Source organism: Acipenser ruthenus, chromosome 14, assembly GCF_902713425.1.
Source record: "Acipenser ruthenus chromosome 14, fAciRut3.2 maternal haplotype, whole genome shotgun sequence".
Lineage (NCBI taxonomy): Eukaryota > Metazoa > Chordata > Actinopteri > Acipenseriformes > Acipenseridae > Acipenser > Acipenser ruthenus.
This window is the reverse complement of record NC_081202.1, coordinates 3,360,152-3,388,067: the sequence shown is the minus strand read 5'-3', so window position 1 is coordinate 3,388,067 and position 27,916 is coordinate 3,360,152. Positions and strand designations below refer to the sequence as shown.

General features: G+C 42.2%; 1 protein-coding gene across 13 annotated transcripts in view; it reads left to right on the top strand.

Moving 5' to 3' along the window:
• The window catches only part of LOC117419614 (glutamate receptor-interacting protein 1), a 171,208-nt gene extending 144,210 nt beyond the window's left edge, over positions 1-26,998 (top strand). For 5 of the 13 annotated variants that reach the window (XM_058985581.1, XM_058985576.1, XM_058985580.1 and 2 more), the window contains exons 8-25: positions 2,612-2,759; positions 3,303-3,472; positions 4,806-4,958; positions 6,677-6,832; positions 9,229-9,415; positions 10,604-10,749; positions 11,354-11,434; positions 14,995-15,064; positions 15,488-15,633; positions 17,484-17,628; positions 18,204-18,409; positions 19,808-19,993; positions 20,452-20,608; positions 21,036-21,147; positions 21,329-21,373; positions 22,435-22,668; positions 23,196-23,342; positions 23,752-26,998. In XM_058985581.1, the coding sequence (XP_058841564.1) occupies positions 2,612-2,759; positions 3,303-3,472; positions 4,806-4,958; positions 6,677-6,832; positions 9,229-9,415; positions 10,604-10,749; positions 11,354-11,434; positions 14,995-15,064; positions 15,488-15,633; positions 17,484-17,628; positions 18,204-18,409; positions 19,808-19,993; positions 20,452-20,608; positions 21,036-21,147; positions 21,329-21,373; positions 22,435-22,668; positions 23,196-23,342; positions 23,752-24,000 (2,738 nt within the window). In that variant the 3' untranslated portion in view covers positions 24,001-26,998. The remainder of the gene's footprint in view (positions 1-2,611; positions 2,760-3,302; positions 3,473-4,805; positions 4,959-6,676; positions 6,833-9,228; positions 9,416-10,603; positions 10,750-11,353; positions 11,435-14,994; positions 15,065-15,487; positions 15,634-17,483; positions 17,629-18,203; positions 18,410-19,807; positions 19,994-20,451; positions 20,609-21,035; positions 21,148-21,328; positions 21,374-22,434; positions 22,669-23,195; positions 23,343-23,751) is intronic. The other 8 variants (XM_058985579.1, XM_058985578.1, XM_058985587.1 and 5 more) reach the window with 8 other exon arrangements.
• The last annotated feature ends 918 nt before the right edge of the window (positions 26,999-27,916 follow it).

The window sequence follows — 27,916 nt, the reverse complement described above, 5'->3', positions numbered from 1 at the left end:
CAGCTTCACAACCCTCTTCTGACTAGGATACCGATAGATACCGATCACGTGCTGGTGTGCTGTCACTGGGCTAACTGTTAGTGATCAGCATTGCTCATCTCTCTGGATTCACGAGAAGGGAAGTGCTGACCCAGACTCATTTCAGACTGGCTGTATTACTGGCAGAGCTGCACAAACTGCTTGTTCGGATCAAAGCTCTCTACTGGTCAGAGTCGCTGCTGTTGATTGGAATGGTTTAGCATTCCAAGTGAAACAGCTGTGAAGAAACAGCTGCTTGGATTTGTGTGGATTGCTGTAGTGCACAGAGCCATCATCCCAAATCCAAACAGCTGTTTCTTCACTTGTGTGATTTGGCAAATTAGCCCAATGAACACTGTGTTTTAATCAAAAGCTTCCTAAGTTTATCACTCTTAAGTGTTTTCTAGTTATGAGTGTAACCAAACAGAACAAGCACAACTCGCTCGTTCCACACTATTAAACACTTTCAGCAGTTTCAAGGCAACTGCTGCTGGAATGTACTGTTTCTTTCTTGAATGAGTTTTGCTGTGCTGTTAAAATTAATAAAAATGAAGACGTCCAGGACTCTGCTCAAAGATTCATCAGCAATAATTCTCGTAGAATTCCACGGCCGATAATTCAAGTCAAAGTTATGAGCGCGTCAGTCACAGTGGAGGTATTCTAATGCTTAAATAATTAATGGAGCTCTGATTCATTTTTCATAAGGCTGCTGGACTCCCAGCTCCATAGGCTCACTCTTCTCTACCCAGGTTCTGTTATTGATAGGTTTCCCTATAGCCCCCTCCCTTCTGTTATTGATAGGTTTCCCTATAACCCTCTCCCTTCTGTTATTGATAGGTTTCCCTATAGCCCCCTCCCGTCTGTTATTGATAGGTTTCCCTATAGCCCCCTCCCTTCTGTTATTGATAGGTTTCCCTATAGCCCCCTCCCTTCTGTTATTGATAGGTTTCCCTATAACCCCCTCCCTTCTGTTATTGATAGGTTTCCCTATAGCCCCCTCCCTTCTGTTATTGATAGGTTTCCCTATAGCCCCCTCCCTTCTGTTATTGATAGGTTTCCCTATAGCCCCCTCCCTTCTGTTATTGATAGGTTTCCCTATAGCCCCCTCCCTTCTGTTATTGATAGGTTTCCCTATAACCCCCTCCCTTCTGTTATTGATAGGTTTCCCTATAGCCCCCTCCCTTCTGTTATTGATAGGTTTCCCTATAGCCCCCTCCCTTCTGTTATTGATAGGTTTCCCTATAACCCCCTCCCTTCTGTTATTGATAGGTTTCCCTATAACCCTCTCCCTTCTGTTATTGATAGGTTTCCCTATAGCCCCCTCCCTTCTGTTATTGATAGGTTTCCCTATAGCCCCCTCCCTTCTGTTATTGATAGGTTTCCCTATAACCCCCTCCCTTCTGTTATTGATAGGTTTCCCTATAACCCCCTCCCTTCTGTTATTGATAGGTTTCCCTATAGCCCCCTCCCTTCTGTTATTGATAGGTTTCCCTATAGCCCCCTCCCGTCTGTTATTGATATGTTTCCCTATAGCCCCCTCCCTTCTGTTATTGATAGGTTTCCCTATAGCCCCCTCCCTTCTGTTATTGATAGGTTTCCCTATAGCCCCCTCCCTTCTGTTATTGATAGGTTTCCCTATAACCCTCTCCCTTCTGTTATTGATAGGTTTCCCTATAGCCCCCTCCCTTCTGTTATTGATAGGTTTCCCTATAGCCCCCTCCCTTCTGTTATTGATAGGTTTCCCTATAGCCCCCTCCCTTCTGTTATTGATAGGTTTCCCTATAGCCCCCTCCCTTCTGTTATTGATAGGTTTCCCTATAGCCCCTCCCGTCTGTTATTGATAGGTTTCCCTATAACCCTCTCCCTTCTGTTATTGATAGGTTTCCCTATAGCCCCCTCCCTTCTGTCATTGATAGGTTTCCCTATAACCCTCTCCCTTCTGTTATTGATAGGTTCCCCTATAGCCCCCTCCCTTCTGTTATTGATAGGTTTCCCTATAGCCCCTCCCGTCTGTTATTGATAGGTTTCCCTATAGCCCCCTCCCTTCTGTTATTGATAGGTTTCCCTATAGCCCCCTCCCTTCTGTTATTGATAGGTTTCCCTATAGCCCCCTCCCTTCTGTTATTGATATGTTTCCCTATAGCCTCCTCCCTTGTTATTGATAGGTTTCCCTATAGCCCCTCCCGTCTGTTATTGATAGGTTTCCCTATAGCCCCCTCCCTTCTGTTATTGCACCATTTCATTTGTCACTAATGATGGTTGTTTAGAATGTATTCTCCCCTCCCTGACTGCATTATATCATCTTGCGCTGCTTGAGGGTGAATAGGACTTGTTCTGTCTATGGCCTCTTTCATACCTCTCTGCTTACCACTGTATGACTATCAGGCTTACCCTGGCTGGCTTGCTGCATGATAAATGCATGCATCCCAATATTGCCAGATGGTGGTGTTCAATAGAATGATCACCCTTCCCCATTTACTGCACCGTACTCACAATGGCATTCAGTGCTGGTTAAATATAGATGAGATGCTATGTCGTTAATTGGGGATACAGTAATGTATTGTGGTGTTGGTGTTTTTATTGCTTCTGATAGATACAATAGCAACTGCTTCTGGACCTCTGCTGGTGGAAGTTGCCAAAAGCCCTGGCTCCAGTTTGGGAGTTGCGTTAACTACCTCAATGTACTGTAACAAGCAGGTCATTGTCATCGACAAGATTAAACCTGCAAGCATTGCCGACAGGTAATTATATGGAGCTTTGAAACATTGTCACAGGCACTGTACTCCAGGTGTTCCATTTCACCCAACTGAAGTTTTATTGTCTTTTAATAACTAGAATTTTCATATTCTCTTCCACTGATGAGAGGTTTTCACGAATATTGTGATGAAATATAATCTCTGATGTATGCTCTAAAAAAAAAAAAACGTCTAGCACAGTGAAATATGTGTTGAGTAGTTTATTCCAGTTATGTTGGGTTTTGTTGTCTACAAGGTACATGCAGTCCTTTTAAAACATGCTTTACACTTCTTCAACCCTTACTCTGATTGATTTGTTTAGTAAGTGAGGTGATACAGAAAATGAATCCGTGCAGTAAGTGATGTTATGCTCATACTGCCCATGTTCACCTTTGAATTTGAACATTACATTTCTTAGTTCTCCTAGATAAAAGTGTTACTTTATTTAAAAAAAAATATTGGTATAATGAATAATGATTTTGATAAGACAATCAAAAGCAGGTGCTAGCTATGTGAGTGCACTGGCTGGATATTGTTGAACCCATGCAGGTGTGGTGCACTGCACGTTGGCGATCACATCCTTTCTGTTGATGGCACCAGCATGGAGTATTGCACTTTAGCAGAGGCCACCCAGCTTTTAGCCAGCACCTGTGAACACGTCAAACTGGAGATTCTGCCTCACCACCAGACCCGACTGGCTCTCAAAGGCCCAGACCACGGTAAGAGTGTGTATATATATATATATATATATATATATATATATATATATATATATATATATGTGTATATCTTTTTCTGATTTCTGATGTGGAATACAAATAACCTTGTTTCTATATAATAGCACCGGCTCCCATCCTGCTGCTGTCTCATCCCTAGGGCAGTTCTCTACACTATTACAAAAGATTCTTTCAGTGTTATCTTGTGTTCGTCGCTTTCTATCCAGAGATGAGATGACGAGAGCTGCTTGAGAAATTGACTATGACAGGGCTGTCAGATTTGAGTCTTCCAAAGCCTCCCAATGACTTTCGCATGTCTGGGAGACAGCTACAAACAGAGCTCCGCAGCTTAACCCTGAGCCATGCTTTCAGTCAGCTGCAAAACAAGAGGGGGGGGGGGGATTAACTGTAAAGAATATTTACAGGGGGCTGTATTGCATTCACCAGAGGACCTTTATTTCTGTGTACAGATGCTTTCAACACTAGGAACCACGCAGGTCCTTCAGTTTGAAGAATATTCCGTATTAAGAAATAGAAACCCCTACAGCTAATCTTGATACTGATATGAACATGTTGGTTGTTGTAGTCCTAGCAGGTTTCATATTCCTAATCATAGTCTTCTGATTGCGTTGCATGTTGTACGGTTCACAGGGGACAATGCTCTTGTGATGACATTATAAAACCGGCTGGAACTACAGCAACCAAGCTTAATCAACAAGCAGCTTCCTGTTACGTTTTCATCTTTTGTATGATGTTTGTAATCGTTCTGAGTGGTTATTATTGAAATTCAAGAGATGTTATTCAGTTATGGTTGCCTGTCCTAGACATATGTAATGTACAGTAGGCTCAATCAGTCTTTTTGTTTGTATGTGACAGCACCATCTAGTGCACAGCCAGTGTATTGCCAGAAATGCAAAAGGTTGCTTGATCAGCAGATCACTGGATGGCACTGGCTCTTGCCTCTAGAAAGACTCTGTGGCTGATCTTGCCTCTGTTACAGTCCATATATCCATGGCAGTCCGTTATAACCTAAGAGAAGCTCCTGAACTCACAGTCCAGCAGTTTAATCCAGTATTTGAGTAATCTCAATAAGAACTGCTCAGCGTGATTGTACAGATGATATAAGGGGATAATAAAACAATGAAGAAAATGTGATTTGACGCGACTTGCTCTTTGATGTTAAACCGCAGATGCGGCCCCAAAAAAACATTCAATTTATTTAATTTTTCCAGTTTCCGTTCACTTAGTTTCCTTTCCCTGTTCTCTGGTGCTTTTGTTTTGTCTTGTTTTTCTTTTCTTTTGGTCTGCGATACCTGTCATCCCTTCATGTGGACAGTCAAGGTGCAGAGGAGCAACAGGCAGCTCACCTGGGATTCCTGTGCCAACAACAACAGCAACTTCCTCACCTACCAACATTATAACACCTACCACCCTGACCATAGCAGGACGCAAGCCTTGAAATACCAGAAACACACTCCAAACAACCTTCGTAATGTTCCTTGCTTTTTCCCCCTCCTCCTCCTCCTCCTGTCTCTTTCAAAGTGCCTTTCTCTTTTATAAAACAGATCACTACTAACACACCTGGTTAGGGATATTGTACCTGGAATACAACAAGAGCTCATGTCCAATCCTTTCCAAAACAACTGCTCATAGGAGCCCTTAGCGGGTGCGACCCGGATTAGGCTCCGCTGTGTGGAATCATGCTGAAGTCACGCTGCATTTCTTTAAAGGACTGCGGTACATTGTTCCATCCATTTTCTCACCACTTGGCGTTGAGAGCAGCGTTGTCAGTGGTGCTGTTTTCTTGAATGAAACCAGATGAAAGATGAGTCTGTTTGGCCACAGCTCAGGCGTCCACACGTGGGTTTTAAGAACACAAATTAAATAAGAGGCTAATAAGAGGGAAGAGAATAGATTTTAAAATGTATAGGCTTTTCATATAAAACTGAATACATTTTCCATGGCTAAACCCGAATGGACCTCTGAGTCTATTGCATTCCAATGACAATATTGTGTATGCTAGTGTGTTGTTCTTCATATTGCACCCTTCACAGTGAAGCCATTCAAGATCAGTCACTGCCGTCTCATTTTATAAGCTGCTGCTAGTTAGCCACCATGTCTTTTTGTTTTTTGTTCTAAATCATTTGCATTTTTTTTGCTACCTGAAGGATATTCCAGTTTTGTTTTTGGTGGTGATGGGGTAGTGACATCAACTATTTCAGAAACGGTTGAAAGTTAGGTTTCATTTGCCTGTTCAAATAGTAAATAATGCATTATCCAGAAAGTAAAACATAAACGTGTGTATATTTTCAATGTCTATTGCACATGAAATAATTATTGTGTGTCTTGCATTTTGTTGTGCTGGAACGTGTGTGGCAATAATTTAACAGATGTTTGTTTTTGTTGTGTTTAAAAAAAAATGTATTGTTGCTTTGTCTAGAATAGGAAAACAAGATGAATAAAGGTGGTGGAGCGGTAAAGTGACTAACTTGCATTATCAATCATAATCTACTGTACCAATAAATGCATGCGTTCATGTACCTAAGGCCTGTGTGTGTCAGGCAGTTCTCTGTGGAACGTGTGCTCTGTGTCCAATTAGACTTAAATATTTGATGGTTTAATACAGTGTATTAGATTAACTGTGATATAAAGCCACTAACTTTTCATGACCTCAAAAGTCTCTTCTTTAGGTGCAAGTAGAAGTTTAAGTTAGGGTTAGGGTTGCCATTGAAGAGAATGGAAAGGGTCAGCTTCCTTTACCAAGAACAGCAGAATGCATGCTGATCTGAATGCACTTTTAGCAGGAACATGTAGCTGTGTCAGCCCCAGAATCCTGCAATTACCTAACTAGAGCAGGGATTTAGAAAAGGAGATCTGAAGTCATGTATGCAGAATACTTGCAGGTGCCTTTTGATTACTGTGTTTCTAATACATGATGGCCATTTCTTGAAATGGGCTTGGCAGTACGCAGCACGTTTTCATTCTAGATTTACCAGTTTATACAGTAATTGCCTGAAGATGCCTTACAGTGGTTAAATGCTACAGTATTCACATTATTGTGCTGAATAATGGTACCTACTGATCCCATTTGAAGAGTAGGTTATGAGCTAGATTGACAGGTAGATAGATTGATGTAGGAGTCCGTGTCTGTCTACTTGTGCTGTATGACGGGACTGACTGTGTGTTGTGGATCCTGTCTCCCCGCAGCTCTGGTGTCGTTGTCCTCCTTTTCTCCTGCCTCCATGAGCGCGTACAGCCTGAGCTCTCTGAACATGGGGACCCTGCCTCGCAACCTGTACCCCACCAGCCCGCGGGGGACCCTCATGAGGAGGAAGCTGAAGAAGAAAGATCACAGGAGCTCCTGTATGTCAGCCGTTCACTACCGCTTCTGCAGCATGCTCTTGTGGTGCTTGTAGTTTATTAAGCATATATATATACATATATAGTAGCAGGTGATTCTCACAGTACCTGTTCAGGCTAGTGTAGAATGGTCCTCCTGGACTGGAGTGGCCCACCCCTGCTCTATATAGCGTGGAGTGTAGTTTAGAAAGTGAGAGCTCTAGAATACTGGCTTTTTGTTAGCTGGTGAGCATACTGTACTGTACATGCCTGCTAAATGCCTGTGTCATTTAAAAGAAGTGGCTTGTATTGTTTTGCTGAGCTGCAGATTCAATCTCTTGACAAGTGTATTGGCTGGTCACAGCAGATCAGGATTGAGGGCTGTGATACGGGACTCTGCTTACACAGGCACTGTTGACAGCGGTGCCCTTTCTGAAGACAGGGTCTCAGACAATGTCATTGTGAGGCTACATGAGAGATGGGGAGGCAGAGACCTGGGAGGGTAGGAGCTCCACGATGGAGGCTTTTCTAGGTGTCAAACCCTGAGAAGTTCAAATTATTATTGTTATTGTTATTATTGTTATTGTTTTAATATGTTAGCCATGTTCGTGCATCGTTAAAGTGATTGTAGCTAAAAAAAATTAAAAAAGCAATTCCATAAATCTCAACTCCTTTGCACAAGCTACATACTGTAGGTCTCAAATGTGCAGATTTGAAAGCGTGAAATGCATGTTACAGCAAGCATTCATTGTAACCCTGATATCTGGTACTACAGTGACTCAGGCTGAAGAAAGTGTGCATAGTGAATGGCATGGCACAACAAGTAAGATTTCTCTACAATCACTTTAAATTGCACTTTATAGTAACTATTTCTCTTTTTTTATGACATTTTCTAGTCTATTTTTTAATTTATATTAATGCTTTTTAGTGTGTCGCCGGCATGCTTCAGCTCTGAGCTTTTAGCGATTTAATGCAGCAAGGTAGACATTTCCAGATTCAGCGGGTTCACATTAACATAGAGTAATTGTCAACTAATGTTCTGTGTTGCTTGATATCATTGCCATACAGTGCCATTACCACTAGTAATACGTTCTGCTGGAGAAAATCCAATCAAATAGAAACACACTAAAGGAAACCATCGTGTCTGAAAGGCCTTGATTCAGTAATATAAGCCAAGGCAATTTCATGCCTTGGGTGAACTTTAAACCTCAAAGTATTTTGAATTAAAACTAAAAGAAGCACTTTATTGTGAGAATAACAGTTTTATAATGCAATTAACAGTCATTTTACATACAGGGTCATTTACAGCATATAGCCACTAGCAGTTCTGCTGTAGAAAAACATCCCTAACTTTGTGAAGGCTTGGATGCATCAAGATTTGTTTGTGGAAATGCAGCATAGCTAATAATCGTAACAATGGCACCTCTTTCTAACAAACGGTGCCCTGTCATCAGGATGGTGTGTGGTAACATCAGAGCAGGAAATACAGACACAGTTCTGTGTGAATGCACTGCGGTGCAGATCTATTGCAAACGAAATGTTTTAACAAAGCAGAACAAAACACTGATACACCAAAATAAACAGCACGATGACCAAAAGAAGCAGACACACAAAACAAACAAACACTAACCCCAAAGCAAGTATCGTGCTGCTCATCCCAGTTGTTTTCTTTTTAAATGTATTTCTCTCCTCACTCCCGTTCTCCACTCTGAACACCCAGCCTCGAGTGTGAGAACTGTGACTCTTTTAAGCAGCTGTGCCAGGACTTGATTGCTAATCTTTCAGTCTGGCCGCGGCACAGTCTGCATGTGAACTATTTGTGCATTACCCGTGCCCACATACCAATATACATTTTAAATCACCCGTGCTACATAACCCAAACCATACAATATAACACAAAACACACAGGGGCGAGGGGTACCCGTCACATGCCCGTGTTAAGAAATTGTTAACCTGTGCTAGCAGTAATTGAATCATGTTGCCCATTTGGTATTAGAGTGCCTAGCTGACTTTATAATGGCCTTCTAGTCCAGGCAAGCTACCAATAATTTCAATTCAGATAATAGGGAATTTCAGAAACATTTACTGAATACAATCAAGAAGTAATTCTAAGTAGTAGTAAAAAGGTTTTTGTTTTTTTTTCAAATGGCAGCATTTTAGATGAAATGAGCATGCAATATAAAGTAACAATATGCCATAAGAATAAGGTCCTTGCTTGAAATAAGTCATTCAGTTGGGCAATGGAAAGGCTTTTGCTCCACCCTGATCTGTCTCTCTCTCTCTCTCTCTCTCTCTCTCTCTCTCTCTCTCTCTCTCTCTCTCTCTCTCTCTCTCTCTCTCTCTCTCCCTCTCTCTCTGTTGCTCTCTCTCTGCCTCTCTCTCTCTCTCTCTCTCTCTCTCTCTCTCTCTCTGGTGTCCAGTGTCTTTAGCCTCCAGCACTCTGGGTCTCTCTGGGCAGGTTGTCCACACAGACACCACCGAGGTTGTCCTGGTCAGTGACCCCGTCACAGGCTTTGGGATCCAGCTGCAGGGGGGGGTGTTTGCCACGGAAACTCTCTCCTCTCCACCTCTCATTGCATACATGGATCCAGACAGCCCTGCAGAAAGGTGAGGAGGTGTTGATGAAGCTGTACCGCACCTTTAAGCAGAAATGTGAGTCAATGAGAGGCTGACTCACCTTTCCTTAGTTGTTAAACTCAAGCGATCATAATAATAATAATTTTGTTTAATAATGGTGTACTTGAGAGTTTGGACCTTTTATGAACTATTGGAAATATATTTATCCAGAGTTATAAAACATGATCAAACACTCAATGGAAGATTATGGAAATTAATCTTCGTGGGCAGCAGTGTGGAGTAGTGGTTAGGGATCTGGATTCTTGACCGGAGGGTCGTGGGTTCAACCCCCGGTGGGTGACACTGCTGCTGTACCCTTGAGCAAGGTACTTTACCTAGATTGCTCCAGTAAAAACCCAACTGTATAAATGGGTAATTGTATGTAAAAATAATGTGTAAAAAATAATGTGATATCTTGTAATAATTTTAAGTCGCCCTGGATAAGGGCGTCTGCTAAGAAATAAATAATAATAATAACAAACGTTGATTTTTGAAGAGGTTTAGAGTGTCGTAGCGCTTCTTTTAGTTGTGTGGATTTGTCACTTTGTATTTGCTCTTACTGTATATCTTCCAGAGGAAGAGGAGATAGCAGAGGTCCAGAGCTGATTGCTAGGGGGATAGTCTCGCCCAATTAATGATGCTCTGTGGCTCGAAGGGACAATTCTGTCCTTTCTTAAATTAAGAGATCTAACGCCAGCACCATCAGCTTTCAGAGGAAACTGTCTATCTTGTAAAGGACAGGAGGCCCTTGTAGGACTGTCTGACCTCCCAATGCTTTAAACTTCACTGTGACTTGACGAGAGCAAACCTATTGTCAGTCTAGCTTAGTGTCAAAGCTGCAGTGACAGTCATGTGTATATGAACCATGTCGCAGAATATCAATGACTATCAGGAGCATTCAGATAATGCAGAACTCATTGAAAAGGTTTTGCTAGCTCCTTGTAATTTACTGGACCCAACCCTCTTTTACAGATCCTCTCTCCGGGCTAGGTTCATTGTTTTATATCCCTGTTTTCAGCAGGATAGTTTGTGTTTTTAAAGAAAGCTGCAAGTCAATCAGCGCTTTTGGAATACTGTGCAGAAATCAGGTTTACAAATGCAGGCTACAGCGATTTTAGTTTTTGTCTTCATGTTTGCAAATATACATGCAAAGGTGTTGTTTGCCTCTGTGCTGAGCAGGTGTGGGATCTTGCAAGTCGGGGACCGGATTGTGTCTATCAATGGGATCCTGACAGAGGGCAGCACCCTGGAGGAGACCAACCAGCTCCTCCGAGACTCCAGCATCACCAGCAAGGCCACGCTGGAGATAGAGTTTGACGTCGCCGGTATTTGCTTTGCAAAATAATTTCCCTTTAAAGATGATGTAGCTTCAGGTGACATTTATAATTTTCAACTCTGCCAGCCCCTATTTATAGAACCAGAGATGGGAGTCTTATTTCCATCCCTGGTAACTATAGTGTAGGAAGCGCTGGCGGAGTCTCATAATTTGAATGGAAATAGGAAGGTTATTCATTGCTCATAGCCAGGTAATGAACAATGATAATAACTACATACTTGAGCAACAGAACCCAGACCTATCATAAAATGCTAAGGGAATGTAAAAAGCAATGAACACAAAGCGATTCAATGGAATTGCAGCACAACCTATTTCCATTAAATCTAGTGGGAGAAATGAGAATTCCTGATTTTTTTTTTTTTGTAATAATGCTAAGAGTATCAAGTCTAATGCATACGTGCTACACAAAGGAGAGCAAAGGGTTAACATGTGCTGTTGCATTTTTGTGGATTGAAGGCAATCTTTAGAAAATATACAAGATAACCTTTTAATGAAATAAGCCAGACCTGCTTTTCTTCTTCTTGTGAAGTTTGTAAGGAGTCGGTTTTTCTCTTGTGTTTGAAGCCGTGCTCCTCTCTATCTTTCCTCCTCAGAGTCTGTCGTTCCTAGCAGTGGCACGTTTCATGTGAAACTCCCTAAGAGACTGGGAGTAGAGCTGGGAATCACCATTAGCTGTAAGTGTCTGGTCTTGTCTTCCTGAATTAATCATGCTCTGCATTGACATCTTTACCTTACTGGAAAGGGAAATTACTTTTGTTACTACTGTGTATTAAAAATGTAAATATAAATGTTTATATTTTGACTTCATCTATAACTATATACCACAGTGTGCAAATGTATTACAACACCCCATTGCGTGTGTTGTTTTAATTTGTTGTGCATATGAAATCAAACCACTGGAACTGAAAATCTTTGAAAATTGTCGAAATAGGCAAATTAGTGATTGTCTAACTTAATTGATGGCTTTAATAGGCCACTCATGCAATTTATTTGAAATAGTAAGAGAACAGGAATGCATAGCCACAAATGGTAAAATGCATGAGACTTTTTAGAAGTTGTTTAAGATAATTAAAGCACAGTGGTCTAACATTCACACACAAGTGCGTATTGCTTCTATGTCACTGATTTACTGACCGAAGATTGAAATCCACACCCTGAGGTTTTCATGCAGGTAGGTATATAAAGGATTTAAATGACAAATCTTAGAGTTGTTCTAACACATTTGCACACTACGGTATAAGAGCTATTTAAGACTTTCTGTACGTGCATATTTTGTGTTCGCAGTTTCTGCAAATGCTAATGCTATTAAATGTAATTCTGCACAGCCTATATGGAATGTGGTTAAGGCACTGGTGCAGACCTGTACTCACGTCCTGTAGATTTTGCTGCTCACCCGAGGGGGGTAATAAGACTCCTATTGCAGAGCAGTTGGAGCTGTGAGCTTTGTTTGTCCCTCCTGAGCATATCCCTGGTGACCAGCCTTCTGACCGTCCCTCCACTTTAGAGTTTGTATCTATCTATCTAGAGACCAGCTAATCCGGTTGTGGTGAAAGGGCATTGTTTGTTCAGCACAGTTTATTGGGTGTGTATCCCAATATGGGGGTATTCGGAAGCTGTCCCTCTGTTTGATTACCTCATTTTGATGGGGTCTGATTGTTTTAGGGATCAGTGCATGAGCTGATATGGGATAGGTATGTATTTCATCTTTTATCGATGCTGTGGTCATTTGGTATCAGCTGAGTCACTGGGCTTCTGCAGTGCTTGTTAAAAGGTGAAGGACATTTCTCGTATTATCTTTTATACATCTGCTTATTATGCATGAGCACTTATTATGAGGCGTATATATCGTTACTCTGCACTGATCACATTGCGCTTCTATTTATTTCTATACTATTTATACATAAGCTGTTTGTTCAATCGATGTGCCTTCCATCTGGACGCTAGACCGATCTGGTTTCATGCTTTATGCACAGGAATTATTTGCAAAAACAGATGCTGTGGGATGTGGGGGGAGGCAGCAGGATTTCTACGTACAGAAGCAAAGTTCATTCACATCATCAGGGGAGGCAAAAAAACAAACGTTGACATATGCTCACTGTTAGTCTTAGCATATTTGCAATTGTCATCTTTTACAGAATCTACACAGCCTTATTATATCCAATGAACCGCTTGTCCAGTTTGATGAAACTTGCTTGGCACAGATTATTGGGGTATGTGGAGATGCCCTGTTTGGGTTGTTGGGTCTGTGAGTTGCAGGAATGTTTGGAGAAACCAATCGCCTGAGCTGATGGGTCCTTGGCTGATGTGAAGTGGATGTTTTACCTTTAAAGACAAGGGTAGTTATACTTAAACCAGAAGGTACAGCTTTCTCTTTAAAAATCTTATTTGGGTCTCTGAATCCAGAAAGAATCTTCTCGGTCCCTGTTCTGTACACAGATGCATTCTGAGAAGTCGCAACAGGGGTAATAGTGTCAGAGCAGGCACTTTAGTGTGTGTGCCAAGCAATCAGGTACATTCAGCCAGTCCATTCTGAGAGTGGGCTGTGCCAAGCAATCAGGTACATTCAGCCAGTCCATTCTGAGAGTGGGCTGTGCCAAGCAATCAGGTACATTCAGCCAGTCCATTCTGAGAGTGGGCTGTGCCAAGCAATCAGGTACATTCAGCCAGTCCATTCTGAGAGTGGGCTGTGCCAAGCAATCAGGTACATTCAGCCAGTCCATTCTGAGAGTGGGCTGTGCCAAGCAATCAGGTACATTCAGCCAGTCCATTCTGAGAGTGGGCAGGCAGCCAGGTCTTCATCATGAATAATGTATAGAAATCTCTTAGAGAACCTGTGTTCTGAAAGGTACAGCTTTCTTTGGTGGTTTTGCTTCTCCGCTGCTGTTAATGGTTTAAAGGGAGCAGCGGGCTGTGTATAAATGCTGTTAATTGTTTAAAGGGAGCAATGGGGCTGTGTATAGATGCCTGCTGACTAAGTGACAGGTAATAGGAGGACAGGATTGCCAAAGAGGGACAGATTTCATCAGAGTCCAAACCCTGAATGAGACGTGATGGAGCGTGCGTTCGTAGCAACAGTAAATGGCATCACTCATGGCAGACTACAGGAAGACATCTGAAGGCACATCAGTTAAACCGTTCATTCACAAATTTGGTTAATTAGACCCTCTTGACAGCACATTGTCATTTATTTTACTGTATAAGGGCCCTTCCCTAGTTCGCTGTTTTCAATATTTCATGATTTTTGTGATGTGTAAGACAGACTCAGAGAAGGAGCTCTGTATTGTGTTAGTGTTAGCAGTACATTCCCTGGTTAGACTTGCTGAGACATTGAGAGCACTGTGTAATACACTTCACAGATTGTCAAAGGGTAGAATACAGGAGGACATCGGCATTAATAATGCCCACAGTTTGATTTTCAAGTAAGATAAATATGGAAAGGACTCAACATACAAACGTCTGTGTTCTTGGATTTCTCGACACAATGTGAGCGTATTTTCTGGGGTAAACTCTGCCTTGTCTAGCTAGCTCACAAAATATAGTGCATTTTCCAATTAAACACAAAGGTACTGAACATGTGAATATGTACTGGGTCAGGTCCACGCCAGCTGTACATAACTTTAAACCATGGGGATCACGATCACTCAGTGATATACAATAGCATACAGGTAAGTGACTCCGCCGTGGAGATCACGATCACTCAGTGATATACAATAGCATACAGGTAAGTGACTCCGCCGTGGAGATCACGATCACTCAGTGATATACAATAGCATACAGGTAAGTGACTCCGCCGTGGAGATCACGATCACTCAGTGATATACAATAGCATACAGGTAAGTGACTCCGCCGTGGAGATCACGATCACTCAGTGATATACAATAGCATACAGGTAAGTGACTCCGCCGTGGAGATCATGATCACTCAGTGATATACAATAGCATACAGGTAAGTGACTCCGCCGTGGAGATCACGATCACTCAGTGATATACAATAGCATACAGGTAAGTGACTCAGCCGTGGAGATCACGATCACTCAGTGATATACAATAGCATACAGGGAAGTGACTCTTCAAGGGGTGGCAGCAATATGATAGGGGTCGTTTCAGCAGGTTGTAGTATGTGCTGAATACAGCAATGATAGACTCATAACGACAGTGCAGAACCCATTTGTAATAAATGTACTTCACTGTGAAGCTCTTCTGTTTTCAATCTGAAATCTCCCCCTGCCTTGCAGCTCCGTCCAGCAGGAAGCCAGGGGACCCGCTCATAATCTCGGACATTAAAAAGGGCAGCATGGCTCACAGGTGAGAGGGGTTTCTTAACACTCCACTTGTTGTGTATTTTAGATTGAAAAGCCCTTTCTGAGCCCTTTAACCAGCATCAATTCCCATCGTCTCCTTCACGTGTATGTGTTCTTACTGATGCTTCATAGCTTCCTTTCTCTCTCCTTTCTATACTCATTGCAATGGATATTATTTTTGTCTATTTCATATATATATATATATATATAGTGACAGAATGGGGGGAGGAAGAGAAATATGTAGTTCGGGAGGGGCTAAAGAACTACATTCCCCAAAGTGCCACAGGAGGGAGCAGGATGAGAGTCACCTGGCTCCAATCTGTAATGATTATCACCTGCCTGTGATTAGCAGGCAGGTATATAGGAGATCAGAGAGTCCCATGTAAATCCAGCTGCAGGGGTCTGTATTCTCTCAATCTCTTGGCAGGACGGGCACTCTGGAGCTTGGGGACAAGCTGCTGGCGATCGATAACATCCGCCTGGATAACTGCTCGATGGAAGATGCCGTGCAGATTCTGCAGCAGTGCGAGGATCTGGTTAAACTGAAGATCCGCAAAGATGAGGACAACTCAGGTATCCGCAAACACATCCCTAAGAAAGCAGAGCGTGCTTTTACAGGAAACAGCACCTGAAACAGGATACAGGGCTCCTGTAACAGACGTGGAGATCTGATGCTGGGGAGTTTAACAGTTAAACACAGCTCTCCTGGTTTATTTCTTATTTTCTTAATGTTATTCCTCATGTTAAAACATATCATTTTATTAATACACACAGATTCAATCTGGGGTGTCCAATCTCAGTCCTGGAGGGCCATTGCACTCCAGGTACAATGAGATAATGAACTACGACAAGGTCTGGGTGGAGGGTTAATTTGTTCAATTAAACACTGTAGAACAAAGACCAGGTGTGGAAGGGCCAACTGTGGCCACCTCTGCATGAAGTCATTGGAAATAATACGTTTCACAGATGCAGACAATTCAGTTTTATGAGCATCCTCCATGCCTCCATGCGTCCCTCAAATTGTCATTTCTTCAAATTCTTGGTGTAACAGAATGATTGTAACATTTTAAAGATACGTAATAGCTTTCATTTTGTATTTACTTGTATTTACTTTTTTTGGCAAGGAAGAATGTTTTACTGTATTTGGATTAACAGTATTTGTTTTGGTTTTTAATCCCAATGCCAAAGCTTTTTGGAAACAGCGTACGGTTTCTCTGGGTGAAGCACCATTTTTTGCTTTGTTTAATGTGCCAGCTGGGATAGAGTCCAGACAGCTGCAGGAATTGAAAATCTGAAACACATTGAGCCTTTTTTTACAGTCTTATTTTATTAGAAACATAAAATGATTTTTCAATAAAATAAAATAAACCGTGGTAACGCACAACAATAATGTATTTTATTTTGTGATCTATGAGCAGAGCTGGGTGTCTCTGTAGTTTAACTCTTTCAAAACTGCAGAGCAGTGTACAGGACAGATAGCGAATCTTGCATATGCCCATTTAATACTTCTTGCATTCTAAGTTAAAGCCTTTCCATACTGATGTTGGCATGGATGGTAGGTACTTTAAAAAAGACAGGTGTTTACTACCCAGTGTTAACATCTACCGAAATCTGACATTTATACCAGTAGAGATTTACTTTCCTGACGTGACAGGAATAAATGTAGGGTCAACATCCATTCTTCATGTTTGTTGTGCAAGCTGTCTGCAATAATAGTATAGCTTCAAATGAAATGTGAAAGTACTGTAGTGCAGACAGAACAACACCACATGAACTCAGGTGTAAATAATAATAAGCTCCTGGATGGATTTGAACAAACTGTGTCTCTACAAGCTGCTTTATGGAACGTTTTCATCATTTTTAATCACACCATGATTTTTTTCAGTTTAAAACTGAAAAATAAATGTTGCATCTTCAGTCATGTATTGTAATTAATAAATGATAATAATACCTGAAATCATTTCTGCCCTGCATAAAGACCAATATATTACGATGCATAAAACCACTACTTCAATGTGCGTCTAATTACTGACTGATCCATTGATTTCACAGTATACATGGAAGCTTACCCGTAGTATGAGAGGGGTCCCTACACAACTTCAACAGTAAACAGTTTTTATTTATTATTAATTACTAAGAATTTATCTCAAATTGTGTATCAATTAACTGTCCCTTTAATATGTTATTGGGTACTTTTTGAGGCTATAGTATGGCACTCCTAGTGGCTGAATGTTAGAATTGCTCTGATTTAAAAAGAGAATGTAAGCGTTCTTCTTAAAGGATGGCCCGTTTTGAAGTTGGCTGCATATTTGTGGGTTGAACGGGACAGTAATGTGGTTTGATTTTAAACTTCTCCTAAGATCCCCTTGGCTGTGGCTGCATCGTCTGGAAGAAATCCCTGTTTCCTGTTTATTTTGTTGCAGATGAGCAGGAGAGCTCCGGCGCAATCATCTACATGGTGGAACTGAAGCGATACGGGGGTCCACTGGGGATCACCATCTCCGGGACCGAGGAGCCCTTTGACCCCATCATCATCTCCAGTTTAACAAAGGGGGGGCTGGCAGAGAGGTAACTCACAGGCTAGATCGGCACACAGGCTAGGTCGGCACACAGGCTAGGTCAACACACTGCTTACTTCATTGGTATGTAAGCAACTGTATGAATAATGCCAAAATCTGTGCATCCCATATAAAACCAAACAGAAATGTACTCAAATCAAACAAAGGCAATTCTTAAGACAAACATGAAGACGTTAAGACTTCTCATTGAAATATTTGTCTAAGAATTTTATTTTTAATACTTCCATGTATTTTATTGGGAAGAACAATCCCATTATGTTTTATAAGAGCTACAAGCAGTATAGAATCAGCTATTATAATGTGCAGATTGACATCTCTGACACAAACTGATTTCAAGTTGCATGTGCATACTTTTACACTACCCTCTCGGCAATATACCTGATGTGAGTGATTTGTCACTGTCGCCCAGGCTCTTGTTAGTGTGTAATGCTGTTTCAAAAGAACTACTGCTGCAGGTGCTGTGTGTTTCATTGGATACCATGGAGCAATAAAACAAGCAACTTCACTGTTCACTCTGCAGCTTGTAAGCCTGGTAATCTCTCTCTCTCTCTCTGTCTCTCTCAGGACTGGAGCAATTCACATTGGAGATCGAATCTTAGCGATTAACAGCAACAGCCTGAAGGGGAAGCCATTGAGTGAAGCCATTCATCTTCTACAGATGGCTGGAGAATCCGTCACCTTGAAAATCAAGAAGCAAGGAGAGGGTGAGCCAGGTCTGGAGCAGCGGCCAAACTGCAGGCCTTCATCACACACTGAAATGCATTCATTGTGTATGTACTGCAGATCATGATGTCAGAGTCTTACTGGAATAGAATCACGTGTACTATCAGCTAGAGGTGACTCAGCCCTGGCTCTTGCTTGTAATACAGTGTACAGTATAAGGGTGGGTCTGCCCCACAGAGAACAGCAAGCACCTTCAAACACATAACACGTGTTCTACTGGGCCTGCACTTGCACTGGTGGAGGTGCAAACCCTGCAGTGTGCATGCTTGCATAGCTATTTCTTTAAAGCCTTAGCAGATATTTTTCAGTTTTGCAAGCCGTTCTGCTGATGATTTTGAGCTGCACTGGATTCACGTAATCATTCCCATATTTAAAAGCACTGAACCCAGGAGCAGTCAGTAACCGTAGCACGGCTCAAGCTTCACATTAGGAATGCCTATTGCATCTTAACAAGTCAGCTACATTAACTCTGCCGTTAACATGTCCGATTTTTGTTTATGTAGTCCAAGGGCATTGTAGGGTTATGAAGGTGTATCTGTGTGTGAAGGAGCACACACAACAAGGATATAAGCAGAACTGAACAACTTTCCTTTTACTGATCCCAATAATCAAAAATCACAATTTTACAGCTTAATCATTATCATTAGACACAATAATGAGGCCACTAGTTATTAACAGAAATGAAGCAATGAGATCAGTTACCAGTTTGTGGAAGAAGCATCGGACACGGTGCTAGTGTGTGTTCATGGAGGAGCTTGATGCTTCTGAAATGCACCTCTGTTGTTTTATACAGTCTCGACACCCCTTTTACACACCTAGTTGCTGGCTTATCTCTGTGTGACCGCAACATTTTGACCAGAGAACTCCTGCTTGCACCAGGTCCGGTGCAATAAAATAAAACATTATTTCCCTGATAGCAGCCAGATAACAGCATACTTTACACAGCTGAATCGATATTGGTATTGTTAAGAAAACAGAGAGCAAGCGAAGTTCAGCTTCGCACACACACAGTTAGGCAAGATCTACAAGACAAGCACTCATTAGTGCGAGTGAGAAAAGCTAGAATCCTCTCGTGCTGACAGACCATCCCCGTACCTCAGCTTTCTCCCAGAAGACTAGGTACCTGATCTCTGCCTGATTTCTGTTTAGAGCTAGGTGCTACATTGTTGTGTCTAATGCTAGAACCCTCTCGTGCTGGCAGACCATCCCTGTACCTCAGCTTTCTCCCAGAAGATTAGGTACCTGATCTCTGTCTGATTTCTGTTTAGAGCTAGGTGCTACATTGTTGTGTCTAATGATAATGTTTAAGCTATATGTGTGTAACTTTTGAATATTGGAATCAATAAAGTAAACTTGCTAAAGCAACAATTTGCATTGTGCGGACTCATTGACAGACATCATGGATTCGTTTATTAGTTTCCTTACAGCTGCTGTTTGTGTTGCAGTGACAAGCCCTAAGAAGAGCTCTGTGTCGGGACAGCTCAGCGAGCTCAGTGATGTGGACGACGAATCGCTGACGACACTTCAGCCCGGCAAGCTGTCCCACATCTACGGCACCACCATTCCCAGCGTGGACAGCGCCGTCGAGTCCTGGGACGGCTCCGGCATCGACACGGGCTACGGGAGCCAAGGTAGGAGCAGGGAACCCCTTCCAACAGTTTACCACCTTGTTATTTTTGCAGTTTTCCCATGGTTGTACTGTACTATGCATTTACCTATGCTTTATTACACATTGCTGTGCTGTCGCTGTGCTTTAGTAGACTTTGCTGTGCTTGTACTCCAGGAAACATTTATAAGGCACAATGGAGAGAGGCCACTGACCATATTGATGAAAATGGGTTTTCTTTCTTCTTAAAGATTATTAATAACAGCCCTAATACAAAGGGTTTATCATTGTTTTTAGCTTCTTGCTTTCAAAGTGCCGGTATTCACTAGATGCATGTTCATTTGCATTTTACCAGAACGGGTTTCATTATTATTAAATACTCAAGTGTCTGAAATGATGCAGCAGTGCAGTTCGTCCAATGGGAGCAGCAGAGAAGGCACTGTCCTTGTGGCCTCTCACTTGCAGAATGGCTTTGTTCCCCAGGTCCGGGGTACCAGGCGTCTGGGTACAGCTTCCACAGCCACGAGTGGAGAAACGCCAAACACGTGGGCGGCCTGTCCCCCGCCAGCCGCCAGAGGAACAACGCCTTCCAGGACATGGGGCTCAGTGACGACGAATGGGACAGACCCACCACTAGTGGGTAAGCCTGCAAGCCAGAATTCAGTAGCCCTATGGTACTCCCTTCAGTCGCCCTAGTGCCCCCTTGCATAAACCACAGAAAAGTAAAGCCTGTCTTTTATATGTTAATCCAGGGGTGCTCAGCAGGCCAGCATGACTGCATTGAGGTGATTAAACATAAAACAGGTATTCTTATTTATTATCACAATCCAAGTATTGAACTTCTGATTAGCCTAGCTGTGTTGTAAGGGGGTAATGCAGCTTCAAGGGGGTCCACGTGTGTCTCTCAGGTTAGCTCAGGTAGCTCACCCTGCATCAGCCCTGTCGAGTCAGGTGGCTGGCTGTTCGTTCTCATGTTTTAAGTTATGTCACCCATGGTCCCTACCAGCTGGGAACGGTGGACTGTTCTTGCTTGTGTGCTCAAGGTTAACCCTTTTGGTCCATTGCAGCTACACTGGCATCAATGACGGCACTGAGCCTGACCAGGAGGAGAATTTCTGGTCGCAGGCCCTCGAAGATCTGGAGACATGCGGTCAGTCTGGCATCCTGCGAGAACTCGAGGTAATCAGAAAGTCAGCATCATTAACAAGCCTTGGAATGTAGATCTGCCGTGTAATGAGAACTATATGGAATTGTGGATTGTTTGTCGTTTAAATCCCTTCAGCATTTCTTGGTGCCCTGTTGTCACGTACAGTACTAGTAGTGGATTCAATCAGTGTGTAATAACTCCTTTTTTTTCCAGGACAAGCCTGACAGGCTTCTGAATAAGAGAAACCTGGCCATCTTGGTACCCTTCCCTTTTGTGCTTTTCTTTGCCTGTGACGCTCGCATTTGTTCATCTCTCGGAGCCCTCTATTCACCGGCTGATGACACAAAGTGGGTCCTCCTGTACAGTAGCTCCAGCCCATGATTTCAATTTTCTATAATTTGCTGTATCTCAATATTTTTTATTATCATGCCTAGGAGATTGTTAGAATGTCTTTAGTCTTCAACGTTACCTTCAAATGAAGGTAAAGTGAATAGTGTCTCTTGTGGAGTCCCAGATTTCTATTTGCTTCGATGTGTACATCAGCTTGGATGAATAGAGAGCACCGTGTTTGATTTTTTTTTTTTTTTTTTGCTGTTGTTGTTTTTGGTTTATTTTGATCTCTCTGTATTATGACAGCACCGTGATGGCAGGTTTGAGTGATTTGAATTGATGCACTTCAAACCGTCACGCCTGAGGGAGATGGTGGAGCATGTCTGCTCTTGCAAAGCATGAAAGGAAAGCTGTTGCAAGGCTTCTGAGTGCTGCGGCTAGATGGAGGGATTAGCGGTTTACTGAACCGCAGTCAAGATTCTGAAAAGTCATTTTAAAACAGCATAGTTTGAGGTCCTAGTGGTCGAAGGAATGGACAGGGTTGGGGCTTGCGCTGGTTTGCCATCGCCTGCCATGTAAAAATGACTTGGGTAACACTTTCTTTTTTAAATGTACTCTCCATCTGGGGCACGTCTCTTTGCCTTTATTTCTTGTGAACTTTCGTTAACGGTATGGATTTAGGCTTGTGTTTAGAGTTGCCACAATCCTGAATACAGCTGTGAAGGAGTTCGTAACGCACTAATGAGCAAAGCTGGGGTAGGCGTTTTAAAGTAACACAGCTCCAGAATCTTGTCTCACATACATTTGGTGTTTTCTGTTACCGCCGCCTAAGAAACAAAGACATCCCAGCATGCAGTTGCAGTTCTTCTTTCCTTTGCATTACACTTTGTTTTGTGTGGGCTGATAGCAACTAAAAAGCGCTGCCTCTCTAGCTGGATTGCTGGGGTGTTGCGTGTCCTCAGACGTGCTGGCATTGGGTTTTTTGACAGGCTTCTATCATGTCTGGGAGTACAATGAGCCTGAATCGCGAGCAGCCCCAGCCCCGCAGTCTACTGGGCAGGCAGGCCAGCTTCCAGGAGCGCAGCGCGTCCACACCCCAGTACACTAAAGCCAGCCGCAGCAACACCCTGCCCAGTGCCGTGGGGAGGAAGTCTGTGGCCGTGAGGAAGATCAAGCAGGAGATGAAAGAGATGATGTCTCCCACCCCTGTTGAGCTGCACAAGGTTGGCCAGTCTCATTCTTAAGTGCTAATAATAATTATTCCACACATCTTACCCTTTTGCTACTGTATATGGGTCTTCAAATGTTATAGTATATTAGTAGTTCATTAATAGAAATGTCATAATTCAACACAGCATTCAAAACTGAAAGGATAGTGCTCATGTACTATTTGCAATTAAATATGTTCATTTCGACACGGCAGAAATTTTTTCTCACCTACTGTAGTGCTGAAATTATCCACCTAGTGTTCAAAGCTAAAAAGACAGTCCTGAATTCGTAGTTTTCTATGAAATAAGTGTTGTGGTTTGAACACAATATAGGAGTTATTTATCTGGGTATTTAAAACTAGTTTTTATTAAGCCTTTTTTCCTGTGCACTTGATATAAAGACTTTGACCCATCTGGGTATAAGTGTTTCATTTCATGTTCAAATGAATTGGGGTTCTGCATGTCTAAGCATGTTATGTGTGTGTTTCTTTTAGTTTTAACCACAGTGCATGTTTTTTTTTTTTTTGGTTTGTTTTTTTCAGGTGACACTTTACAAGGATTCCGATTTAGACGATTTTGGTTTTAGCGTTTCAGATGGGATGCTGGAGAAGGGTGTGTACGTGAATAACATCCGGACCAACGGGCCAGCTGATCTAGGAGCCCTCAAGCCTTACGATCGGCTGCTACAGGTAACCAGAACACTGTTCTCCACTTTACAAACATGTAAAGTGGAGATCCTCTTCCTTCCTTTCTGTGCATTCTCATTATGTTATTGTACATATGTCACATTGTCAAGTTTTTGCACATCTAGAGAAATGCTGATCCAGTTCTAATGAAACTTGATTGTAGCTTCCAGAATCTGGGGGTACAATGAGGGACGTGTCTGTCCATCCATAGGTCACTCTTACATGCAAAGTGGCTCCAGGTCACGATGATCTACTTCCTCACGATGCCGATAGCTCTCATATTGTATTTACAGCCGTGGGAGGAGATGAATGTAGTAAACATGCTTGTGCAATTAATGAAAACTGGTTTTATACTGAAACAAAATCCAAATAACTGTTATTATTTATACATTTGTTTTTGTGTTCATTTTAGATAAACCACGTGCGGACCAGAGACTTTGACTGCTGTCTGGTGGTGCCTCTTATTGCAGAGTCTGGCAACAAACTGGACTTGGTGATTAGTAGAAACCCACTGGCTCGCCAGCAGGGGGCAGAACTGGTCCAGCCGCTTTTACAACAGAGCGTCTCTGGAGAGTGGAACGACCAGGGCACTGCACTTCAGCAGCAGCAGCCTGGACGATTCGCGGGAATCGATATGAGGGAGCCCACCAAAACATTATAGCAAAGCCAACTTTGAACGACTTGAGCGTTCCCATGGTGCTACAGCACTTTGAATTGTGCTCCCCTGTGGCGATTGGGGCAGATGTCTGCCAAGAGTCTATAATAAGCACAGTGAACTTCCTATGTTACCAGAGCATGACCCACAGTTAAAGCTCTCGGACCCTACTTCCTCTCTTGCGTATGATGGGTGTGTTTCAAACCTTTGTGATGATAATGATGATGACAAAGTGCTTTCGGTATGTGAAAAAAGTGCCATCCCTTATTTTTAACCCAAGAAATGTTAAAAGACTATTGTGCTCACTTGATTCAAGAAAAGAACCTAGCAGATGACATTGATGCTTTTGTGTTGTACCGACCAATCTGTGTACATGACTGGGGTGTTTAAAGCCTTCAATCCAGACCCCACTCCTAAGGGGACATCCCATATACAAGACTACTGAGTCCAGTAATTCAGCAAGGTGAGGCAGAGGCCCTCTAGACCACATCCCAGCCAGTGGAAGCAGGTAAAACAGCGAAGGGAAAGAAACTGCTGGCTTTAATCTTTAACTGCAACTGCAGTGGGTCTTCACTTTTCCAAAACCCATGAATATTGTGCTGATACGGACCAGGGGGCGGTTGCATAAAATAGCTTCAGCATTAAAAATTAGCTGGTTTCCAGAAAAGAACCCTGCTCCTTACACTTCAGGATCATTTCCCCTTTGTCGAGGGCATTCACTTAAATGTGTTGCTTAAAAAGGTAACCCTAACCCATAAACTCAAGAACATTTAAGGGGAATACATTTACTGTAGAACAATGTGCCTGTGATTTGACCATAAGGGAACATATGGTCCTGTGGTGTTTTATGCAACTGGCCACAGTCCCTCAGCAATCAGGAGACACTGTGATGAAACAGATGGGATTGTAGCAGATTGCTCAGCCTCACACTTGAGTCTTGCCTACACCTTCTTTTATAAGGCAGTACGCATGAGGTGGTGCAGTTAACCCAAGATATACAACTGTACTTTTTTTTTACTCTGCATCTTTTCCCAATTTTAGTAAATATTTACCATGCTAGTGTATATGGAACTGACAGTGTACATTGATGTGCCATTGCAAGTTTGAGTTTGTGGTTACCAGCTGTTTACTGAGCTGCAAGCTGTACAAATAGAACTGTGTGTAAGATGGCACTGCACGGTGTGTGTGTTCTGAGAGTTTTGGGTCTCTGGTAAATTTGCTGTATTGGATGAGCCCGTAATGTATTCCCCCCCAAGAGAAATGCAATGTGTTTTTTTTTTTGTTTTTAAGTTCAAAGATTTAAATATTTTAAAACACAGGTAGAAAATGCAGTGGTGAAAAGAAGCCATGTGTGTTCAGAATGATTAAAAAACCTGTGCATGTAATGGTGGCTTGCTGACTGGTGTTCCCCTCATGTAGTCAGTGACTACAGCACACCCAATTCTACATTTCACAACAAATCTCACAGCAAAACACCCCTTGTTTCAGCACCCTGACAAAAATACCAATATGGCCCACAACTTTGAAATGTTTCCAGAACACCCTGTAGCGTTTAAACAAACACATTACTTTGGCTGTCTTGTGTTCTGTGGCTCTGGCATCAGCGTTGATTTGGGGTACAAGAGGGGATGTCTGCGTGTCTAGACGAGCACTAGAGAATCACTTCTCAAGTGGTCTGTGTTTCAGTCTCCAGCTTGTTATTCACCCAGGACATGAGAGTACAAAAATCAACACAACAGTGATCATGTTGAATAGATCACTTCAGGACATAGACATACAGCACAGGGGTGTCCTGTAACCCTTTCATTCTTCACAACAGTGATCATGTTGAATAGATCACTGCAGGACATAGACATACAGCACAGGGGTGTCCTGTAACCCTTTCATTCTTCACAACAGTGATCATGTTGAATAGATCACTGCAGGACATAGACATACAGCACAGGGGTGTCCTGTAACCCTTTCATTCTTCACAACAGTGATCATGTTGAATAGATCACTGCAGGACATAAACATACAGCACAGGGGTGTCCTGTAACCCTTTCATTCTTCACAACAGTGATCATGTTGAATAGATCACTGCAGGACATAGACATACAGCACAGGGGTGTCCTGTAACCCTTTCATTCTTCACAACAGTGATCATGTTGAATAGATCACTGCAGGACATAGACATACAGCACAGGGGTGTCCTGTAACCCTTTCATTCTTCACAAGAAACACAACCCTTTCAGGTACCAGGGACACATGTGTCCTACAAATACAAATGTAACTCTTAAAATGTATTTTAAGAAGAAACCGTTTTAACAAGCGCGCGATTCTTTGTGTACCTGAATGGGTTAAAAAAAAAAAATCCTGAGAGGAGGAATAAAAAGCATCCTGGTTAAAGAATTGCAATTTATTTTTGTTAATACATTTTAATGAATATTTGACTGCCATGTTTGTAATCTAACAAGGCATTATATATACATATATATAACTTTTTTTTTTAAAACACATACACACACATACGCACATACATGCATACATACATACACACACTGAGCATCAAAAGAAACTTATCACGTATATTTGGATAAAATTCACTAAATGTGATTGAAAAATAACAAACTCTGTTTAGAGTGGGCAGGTGTTGACTCTTGGTCTCCCAGTTCGTGGCCTGTCATTGACTGCGTCTGGTTATACCGTCTCGTCAGGTTTGAAATTGCTGGCTGTGAGCACCTAAGACGGCGAGCCACAGTACGCTGCCCTAGTCCAGCCTCCAACATGCCGATTACATGAAGGCGCTGCTCTCTTGACAAATGTGGCATATTGTTTTTTTTCTGTGATTTTTCTTTATTGCTTTTATTCAAGCTTGCAATTCAACAGCTGAAATCACTCCATATCCAGTGTCCAATCAGCTGTCTCACAAATTAATTGATTCAGTGTATATGCTTAAGTCACAATCACTCAAGCGTGTCATGGTCAAGGATGAATGATCGAGTGATTAAAAAGAAACCAGAAACATTTTGTCAATGACCATCATTTATATACCTTATTATTTTATTTATTTTTAATAAATGTGTTCTAATAGTTTTAAGTTTCTTTTGATGCTCGGTATATATATACCATAATATATATATATATATATATATATATATATATATATATACAGTGCCATGAAAAAGTATTTGCCCCCTGACTGATTTTCTGCATTTTTGACACTGAATGTTATCAGATCTTCAACCCAATATTAGTTAAAAGGGACTCTGAGTGAACAAATAACACATACATTTAATACATATTTCATTTATTTATTAAAGAAAGTTATGCAACACCCAATGCCCCCGTGTGAAAAAGTAATCACCCCCTTAGACTCAATAACTGGTTACGCCACCTTTAGCAGCAATATCTGCAACCAAACGCTTCCTGTAGTTATTGATTAGTCTCTCACAGCGCCGTGCAGGAATTTTGGCCCACTCCTCCATGCAGAACTGCTTCAACTCAGTGACATTTGTGGGTTTTCGAGCATGAACTGCTCGTTTCAGGTCCTGCCACAACATCTCAATGGGGTTTAGGTCTGGACTTTGACTAGGCCATTCCAAAACTTTAAATTTCTTGTTCTTCAACCATTCTGATGTAGACTTGCTTGTGTGTTTTGGATCATTGTCTTGCGGCATGACCCAGCTGCGCTTCAGCTTCAGCTCACGGACGGATGGCGTGACATTCTCCTGTAGAATTCTCCGATACAGAGCACAATTCATGGTTCCTTCAATGATGGCAAGGCGTCCAGATCCTGAAGCATCAAAGCATCCCCAAACCATGACACTACCACCACCATGCTTGACCGTTGGTATGAGGTTCTTACTGTGGAATGCAGGGTTTGGTTTTCGCCAGACATAACGGGGCCCATGTCTGCCAAAAAGTTCCACTTTTGACTCAT